General features: G+C 41.2%; 1 protein-coding gene across 1 annotated transcript in view; it reads right to left on the bottom strand.

Annotated features, from left to right (window-relative positions):
* Positions 1 to 6,485: 6,485 nt before the first annotated feature.
* Positions 6,486 to 9,343, bottom strand: part of LOC117285001 (heterochromatin protein 1-binding protein 3-like) — a gene marked incomplete at its 5' end in the record, with an annotated part of 10,680 nt that continues 7,822 nt past the window's right edge. Inside the window, 2 exons of the mRNA XM_033760704.1 lie at positions 6,486 to 7,059; positions 7,706 to 7,831. Coding sequence (XP_033616595.1) covers positions 6,765 to 7,059; positions 7,706 to 7,831 — 421 coding nt within the window. The remainder of the gene's footprint in view (positions 7,060 to 7,705; positions 7,832 to 9,343) is intronic.

Here is a 9,343-nt window from a genome sequence, read left to right as displayed (position 1 = left end):
ATCTATTCCATTCCCTAAATCTAGCTCTAACCCTACTTGGTGGCCAGTTACTACCCATTATATCCAGGCTGAAACGTTCAGGTCCTTGGAAACTCACAGTACATCCCAACTTCAAAAAAGTCACTGCCCTCACCTTCCCTCACACATGCAAATTATCTGGTACGCGAATTCCTTCTGTATCACACTCACCCTTCCTAACCCTAACCCTAACACACACCCTGATTCCTAAGTTCCCATAGGGCAGTACTTGAAATTCTGCATTGTGGCTCAGCCTATGGCAAAATCTCATGCTGATACTAACTAGGAAACCCACAGTCCCATACAGAGGTAGACAAATTTCAAGGCTACCACTCACCCTATTGCTAACCCTGACCCTTGAGGATGGACTTAAATTCCTATACCATTCCTGACAATGAACATTAAATTAACACCAGCACTCACCCTCACACACACACTACACTATACAGGGAGTGAAATGGGGAGTCCATTCCATCCGCTAAATGAAGCTGTAATCCTACTTGGTGGCGAGTCACTACCCATTATATCCAGGCCGCAATGTTCAGGTCCTTGGAAACCCACAGAACATCCCACCTTTGAAAAAGTCACTGCCCTCACCTACGCTCTCACATGAAAATTATCTGGTACATGAATTCCTTCCATATCATGTTCACAAATCCTAAATCTAGCCCTAATTCACAACCTGACTCCTAAGTTCCCATGGGGCAACACTTGAAATCCTGCACTGTGGCTAAGCCTTCAGCGAAATCTGATATTGATACTAACAAGGAAACCTATACCCCAATAATCAGGTAGAGAAATTACAAGGTTATCACTCACCCTAGTGCTATCCCTAATGCTATACCTAACCCTGAAACCTCGAGGAGGGCCTGATATTCCTACATCGTTCCTGAAAGTCCAATTAACACCTGCCCTCACTGTCAAACACACACTATACTACACAGGGAGTGAAATGGGGAGACTATTCCGTTCCCTAAATCTACCTCTATCTCTACTCGCAGGCCAATTACTACCCATTATATACATGCCACAATGTTCAGGTCCTTGGAAATAGAGTATATCCCAACTTCAAAAAAGTCACTGCCCTCACCTTCCCTCTCACACCCAAATTATCTGGTACGTGAATTCCCTCTGTATCATGCTCGCCATTCTTAACCCTAACCCTAACCCACAACCTGATTCCTAAGTTCCCATGGGCCAGTACATGAAACTCTGAACTGTTACTACTCCTAAGGCGAAATCTCATGCTGACACTAACTAGGAAACTCACAACCTAATAACCAGGTAGAGAAATTCCAAGGCTATCCCTCACCAGAATACTAACCCTAACCCTAACCCTTGAGGTGGCACTTATATTCCTACATCATTCCTAACACTGAACCTCAAATTAACACCAACCCTTACCCTCAAACACACACAAAACTACACAGGGAGTGAAATGGGGAGCCTATTCCATCCCCTAAATCTAGTTCTAACCCTACTCCATGTCCAATCACTACCCACTATATCCAGGCCGCAATGTTCAGGTCCTCGGAAACATACAGTACATCCCACCTTCAAAAGTCACTGCCCTCACCTTCCCTCTCACATGCAAATTATCTGGTACATGAATTCCTTCCGTATCTCGCTCACCAATCCTAACTCTAACGCTAACCCAGAACCTGATTCATAAGTTCCCATAGGGCGGTACTTCAAATCCTGCACTGTTCCCAATTTAGCTAAGGCCAAATTTCATTTCAGCAGTGGTATCTGATGGCTTCATCCTCTGTCTAATGGACAGGCAGGAAATGGCAGACATGGGAGGTGAAGTATAGTACTGTGGAAAGCCATCTAAGGAAAAAGCCAGAAAATGAGGACCAGGGATGTGAATAGGATGAAGCCAGTGCAGTAGGGACTTATGGATGAGAGGAAAGAATGAGAGTTCCACCGGCACCCGTTTTGCAGGGGCTCAAAGGGCACAGGGGCCTACCCTAAACACATTGCTTCCACATGGCAAATGGACTGGGAATTTGTTAGAGATCCAAAGAATGGGGGGAGCCCACAGTGTGAGCTTGGTGGCCTGGGAAAAGTAGGAAACCAGGAAGGGGCATCTCTGAGAAGCGGGAGGGAAGAAAAGGAGTACTGTTTCAGAAACTAAAGTCTACCCAAGATATTGGTCCTTAACAAGCACAGGACTCTGTCAAGGGCTGCAAGAGGGCCTGAGGAAGACCATTTTCTCCAGAGTGAAGGACACCCCAGGCAGACCAGGACCAGGCCCGTAGGATGCCATTCATGCCATCTTTGGAGTGTGAGCACCAAAAACTGATGGGAGAAAAAGTGTTCCCAAGGCCACTGAGGAGACTCAGGAGACTGTTTTAGGCCACAGAGCTTCCCCTTTGGAAGGATGGCGAGAAAGTCTGGAGATGCAGGGTGACAACAGTCCGATAGTCGGGTGAAATAGTTCGGTAAAACTGTGCTGTACTTGAAAACCGCTGACACAGGCACACTGGCTGCTACTGTGACTGGATCTCTTAAAACGATACAAAAAGGTAAAAGACAGAGTGTCCACTCACCTGCTTACTTCTGGGATGTGGTCATGAAGGTTGTTGATGCCCTCCACCCTGGGCCACCAGGACTGAGAGACAAAATCCTGTTTCCTCAGAGCCTCCTCTCGTGTTTTTGAGCAGACCAGCCTAAACGGATGCGCATGACACTCAGGCCCTATTCTGTGCTGCTATCTCCACAGTTCCCACAATCCACCCCTCCCTGGCAACCATGACCATAGTTCCGAGCTGCCAACTCATTGGCATTATAACACCTGAGCTATGTCATGGCCCTGACCCTCACTGTGCACTCTGACACTCTGCCAGCCTCTGTGGACCCTGAATTTATATCTGGGCCTTCCAACTTTGCCTCACTGACTCTGATACCACCCCTCCCAATACATATCCTCAATATCTAATTCCTCGATCAAAATTCCAGTCCCACCCATCTCATGGGGACATGGAGAAAGCATGACACATTTAACAAAACAATGGCCTTGGCTCAATGGGTGGATTAAACAGAAGTAGCATAGACTGCCTGGCTTGTCCTGAGAAATGTCCCTGAATGTGACATACTCCTAAGTGAAATAACTAAATCACACGTGTAAATACTGAATAGTTTCTCTGGTATGAATAAACTATAATAGTACATAAGATCTTAATGAGAAAATTGACAATGTGAAATAGGAAGAAAAGGGCTTAAGGTATAGGGAAAGTGGGAAGTGTAGGGGAGAGGTAATAAGGGAAAGGAAAAAAATAGGAGAAAATGAGAAAATGGAAATAAAATGTTTGTAAATGGGGAGGGGAGTAGAGACTGAAGGGAGGGCAGGGACAAAGGGAAAAGATGAGAAACAAGACTTGACATGTAAAGGTATAAGATCCCAACGATGAATGTTAACTGTACTGTATACCTAAAATGTACCAATAAACCCATTGAGGAAAAAAAAAATGTCCCTAAACTCCAGAGTGCTAAGACGTGTGGCTGTTTCACGCGGGGTAAATGACCTTTCAAGTTGAGCCCTACAACCACTCTTAGCAGAAGCGTGGCCACCTGAAGAAGACAAGGCTACCTGTAGGGTGGGTCCCTCATCTGGGAAACAATGTCCTGCTCAGGTTGGTTACAGGACTTGCCGAAGGACCTTCTCAAAAGTAGGAGCTGCCATTATCTATTCACATGTATGTGAATAGTTAAGATCAAGTTCCATCTGTGTTGGATGTTTTTGTACTTTTTTGGGGGGCGGGGGTAGACTTTGGACCTGTGTTTGTGAGGCAGGCGGGGACACCACTGAGCTAAATCCCCAGCTCTTTGTCCTCTAATTTTCACTTTTGTCCTTTAAGTTTCTTAGCAATGGCATCCTTTCTCTTGTTGTAGGTTAAGAAACCAACAATCTCTCCCCCAGCACTTTCTGACATTTTTTTTTTTTTACCAAAGACAGCTTGTAAGGCCGAGGCAACAGAATTTTAAGTTCAACCTCCAGTTCCCCTGTCCCATATACACACAGAGAGGTGGTAGCCTATAGGTAGTTCCAATGTGATGAAGTTCACTAAAGGCCACCAACTGAGTCCTGAAGCTAATGATCCATGCTGGACTGCTGGATTACCTCTTGGGTTTGTAAAATTCGTAGGATGTCAGAGTTGGAAGCGACCTTAAGTAATGAAAGCTGCTGACTCTACACTTAAATTGTTCTATGGTAGTGTATAGTTACCAGCTGATTATTCAGTAATTTTATTTATTTTGTGCTACTAGCAGAAGAACTTGGGACTTTACACTGGGCTTCAGCCCCAGACTTTTAAATTTTGACAGAGGATCTTGCTAAGTTAAGTTGCCCAGGCTGACCTTGATTTGTGACTCCTGCCTCAGCCTCCCAGAATGCTGGAATTACAGGTGTGCACTGCCACATCTGGCTCAATAAATCTTTTAAAAGCAGTATCATAAAACAAAAAGTCAAAAATCACCCAAGTTTTGATTGTAGAAGAGTAGAGAACTGATAGCACAGGTACTTAACAACCATAATATTAAGTATTGTTACCTACACAAAAGTACCACAAATTAGACTTACAGTACTTTCTAGAAAGTAAGGTGTGGTGCTACACACCTAAAAGCCCAACTACTCATGAGGCTGAGGCAGGAAGATCCCAGGTTTCAAGCTAGTGACACTCTGTCTCAACATAAGAAGGGCTGGGGATGTAGCTTGGCACTCCCTGCGTTTAATCCTAAATCTCAATAATTTGTTTTCTTTTGCATTGTTGTAAATTTTTTCCCAGTCCAAAGATTTATTTAAATATTAAACATTGACTGAATACAAAGGACTGAACTCCAACCTTAAAAATAACTAATACAAAATGATTTTTAGAAATCTGAGTAATTAGTATTCAACATATCTAAAAACATTTACCATCAATATAAATTCAAAAGTAAATAAACTAGAGCATGTACTTAAAAAGGAAAGTGATGTACACAGGCAGGAATAGAAAAGACTCTAAGGGCAGCACTCAGTTACTTCTAAGAATATACCAGAAACTTTTAAATATAAGCTACAATTCAGCAGCTTTTAAAATTTTATGTTTATTCATATTTTTCAAAATATATGTACATAAAAAAGGAAGATTTACAACAGGAAAGATTGCCTTACATGCAACACAAATTCCAATGAGTGCATGATGGGATCACACACGATTATGCTCTAACTCAAGCCAATCTTCTCAAGTCCATTTCCGAGCCACACTCAAGTTGTAGATGGGATCCCAGCAGACTTTGCAAGTGGAATGAATATAAAACAAACACCTTTTGCCTCTGGCAGCCCTCAGGGGGCCAGAAGATGTATGCCAAGGAGTTTAAGACAATTAAAATGTCAAGTGCCACAGGGAAGAGAAATGGTAACCAGAAATTGGTATTTCTCAAGTAGAAAGCTAGTACTATTTTAACACAACTTCACAATACTAAAACAAATACAAATAAAAATGGGTTAGGTAGTAGGGCTTCATATGCTTTTTCTTTTTCTTTAAAATATCTCAAAAAAGAAGCCAATTGCTTGATATCAAAAGTGCCATGGAAAGAAAGGAAGGGGAAAAATTCCACAGATGAATCTGGAATCTATTTTATTTAAGCTAACTGTATGTTTTTCCACTTAACATTTCTACATTTGGATTTCTCCAACATTTCCTCATTAAAAAAAGGCAAATAGTAAGTGACAACTCATGCTTCAAATATTAAAAAATATACTTAAACATCTGATCAAGATTTTGTATGTTTTGATTTTTGGTAACACAGGTGACACTAGAAATTGGACTCAATATATTTCTATGTTTCCCCCGCAGTCAGAACCAAGTGGTGTAAAGAACTTGTGCTTGCTGTGAAGGGAATGCAATGCTCTGGACCAGTGAACACTTCCTGCAGGGTGGTCAGTGTGGAAAGTGGCCCAAAGGAGTCGTGCATCTTCAGAAACAAATGTGATTACACTGTTTTAGGCTTATTTCCAAAGTTGTCTCTGTTTATAGTTGGAGAGAGAGGGTTAGTGGAGTAACTTTTATAAATAAGATTATTACAGCTCTTACTGAAGTCTCCAGGCAGGAGGTTTTACCAGTCAGTGCTACACTGCTTCCTTTTTTCTTCCAGCACCCGACCAGCATCCTGTTCTTGATGCATTCTAAAAATAGAAAAATCTTTACATAACTGTTTAGGTAAAAACCAGGAGAAGACAGGGAGGAAAGGTGTGTGTGTGGGGATGGACGGAACATGGGGACCAAAGTTACTATTAAAAAAAAAAAAAAAAAAAAGAGCAGGGGAGGGTTTTACTTCCCACACCTGACCAGCATCCTGCTCTTGATGCATTCTAAAAATATAAAAATCTTTACAACTGTTTAGGTAAAACCAGGAGGAGGAGAGAGGGGTGAGATGGTGTGGGGGATGGACAGATGATGGGGACCAAAGCTCACCATAAAAAAAAAGAGGTCAGGGTAGGAGGGACAAAAAAGACAAGTATAGATTATATACTTTGAGTCTCCCAGATTATTGCAGAAATTAAAATGATCGGGGAAGGGGTAGGCACCAAAAACAGCACCTAAAGATAACAAATGCCTAAATTGGTTTATTATATTCCCTCCCCACAACGTTCATATGGAAGAAAGGAAACTTTGTAAGCATCAAAACTAAAAACAAATGCACACTGACCATATAAAATAAGATTTTGAATTTTATCATGATACCCTTTCTTGCTACAAAATTTACTTTTTTGTTTTGAAAGACTTCCTCATGGTGGTTTTACCCTTGCCAGGTAATTTCACTTCCTTTCTCACACTGGCTGCAGGCTTCTTTGAAGAACTACCACTAGGTTTCTTGACAACTGAGGGTGAGGGTCTGGCTTTCTTGGCAGGAGTTTTGGCCTTAGGAGGGGCTTTCTTGGGCAGGGGCCTAGCTTTTCCCCGTTGGGCGGCTGGGACTTTAGGTGCAGGCCTGGACCCTTTCTGCTTCATAGGTGCCACTTTCCTTTGGGACTTGGCTGGAGTCTTCTTTTGCAACCTGTGAAAACAAAACAAAACAAAGGCAGGCAGTCAGCACATGCAAGACTTTGTCAGGACAATCAGATGCTTTTCTACAGAGAAATGGCATACATAGATCTCACCTATGTAAATAGGAACATGACTTAGTTTTTTCACTAGTGTTCATTAAAATTGCATAATAATTCAATTGATTCATGAGAATCTACCCATAATTCTATATTTTTCCTAGGAAAATATGGAAGTATTTTTCTTTAACTATGGACAGGTACAGGTATAACCAAAGAGTACATTATGTATTCAATTTGCTTCAAATTTCAAGCTCAGAGCCCCCAAGTTTTCAACACAGGATAAATTCAAATGTTACACAAAGAGGCTGAGGAGCAAACACTTTTCTGCCTTCAGAACCTGCAAGCATCAGTATCATTTTATGCTCCAAGTATTTTTTTTTTTTTTAAATTGAGGATTGAACCAAGTACTACTGAACTATATCCACATTTTATTCTTTTATGTTGCGACAGGGTCTTGCTAAAACGCTCAGGCTGGCCTCACAACTTGCAATTCTCTTGTCTCAGCCTATCAAGCAGCTAGGATAATATATGTGCACTACCAAGCTGGTCTAAAACATTTATTACCCTGCCCAGCGAGAGTTTTCCACACATCCACACCTTTGCTTAGGTGGCGGCTCTTCATCCTCAGAGTCTTCTTCTGATGACTCATCCTCATCTTCATCTTCATCTTCATCCTCATCTTTAGAATTATCTGGCTCTTTCTTTGGAAACAGAACTCCTGGGCTAAAGGAAAAAAACAAGAATAACAATACACAACAACAAAAACCCTCAAGTTTCATAAAGGACAAAGAATGTTAACCCATTTTCTTCTCCCTGGACATTTCTCATTTTGTCCACACTCTCTCAAAAAAGTGAAGTTAGTTAGGTTAGAAATTTCAGATTATGTTTCATGACAAATTATGAAAAGCTCCATACCACATCTTATTCCCTTCCTACCATTTAATAAAACTGGTCCATACTCATGTTTGTATTTTTGTTTTTTGACAGGGTCTCACTATGTATAGGTCTACCAGGCTAGCCTGGAACTCGTGGTGACCCTCCTTCCTCAGCCTTCTGAGTGTTGGGATTTCAGGCATGCACCGGCATACCTACTATCATGCTTGTATTTAGTAAGCATTTATTAAACTGTGCCAGACACTAAGTACTCAGCAGCAAATGGCCTGTTAGTCTGCATAGCAGTTTAGACCTTTTGCTTTAACAGCATTGGCAAAAGCCAGATGTGGTACACACCTGTAATACCAGCACTTGGGAGGCTGAGGCAGCGGGATCATGAGTTTGAGCTCAGCCTGGACAACTTAGTGAGACCCTGGCTAAAAAGTTAACAAAAATAAACAAAAAGGGCTGGGGATGTAGCTCAGGGTGAAGAGCTTGGGTTCAATCCCTAGTACTGCAAAACAAAATGAAATTGGCAAAAGCCCTTAAAGTTTAAATATTGCCAAAGTTTTAGTGAAATTCAGCAAGGAGCCCCTAAGTCTTTGTCCTTCATGTAAGAAATCTTGATCCCTTTGATTAATATGGTTTTTTCCCCTTTTCTGGTACCAGGGATCGAATTCAGGACCTTGCCCTTGGTAAGGCAGATGGCGGAACCACTGAGCTAAATCCATGGCCACTGATTTAATAAGTTCTTAAATTATAACATTTTATGTGTATGACTTAAGTATTAAATTTACTGGTTAGCTGGCCATGATGGAGAATGCCTGCCATCCTAGCTGCTCAGGAGGCTGAGGCAGAAGAGCCGCCAAGTTCAAGGCAAACATGAGCAAATTAGCAAGACCATGTCTCATAAAAAAATAAAATGGGCTGGGAATGTAACTGAACACTCCCTGAGTTTAAATCCTCATTAGCACCACCACCACCAAAAAACAAACAAACAAACAAACAAAAAAAGAGAAGCATTTGAAAAATTATTCATTGAATCAAGTATCAAGTAACATTTTTATGTACAAATAATATAAGGAAGTTACACTGTAGTATTGCTAAAATAGGGTCTTAGTGGTATAGGCCATAACACTTTATTAGCAGTGAATGCATAAGGAGAATAGCATCAGTGCACAGCACAATGCACGGCCTATAAGGTGTTTACTACATCTTTTTGTTTTATGTTTTTTTTTTTTACATCTTTTTGTTTTAATGAATAAATAAAATATGAACAAAAGAGGTTTTCAAATAAATATCCCTGTCTCTAAAGTATGTACACAGAGTTAGAATTCTTTCTTTCTTTTTTTTTTTTTTTTT

The sequence above is a fragment of the Fukomys damarensis genome, unplaced genomic scaffold, assembly GCF_012274545.1.
Source record: "Fukomys damarensis isolate Sample0158 unplaced genomic scaffold, DMR_v1.0_HiC HiC_scaffold_73755, whole genome shotgun sequence".
Classification (NCBI taxonomy): Eukaryota; Metazoa; Chordata; class Mammalia; order Rodentia; family Bathyergidae; genus Fukomys; species Fukomys damarensis.
The sequence above is the reverse complement of the archived record's forward strand: the minus strand, read 5'-3'. Positions and strand labels throughout refer to the sequence as shown.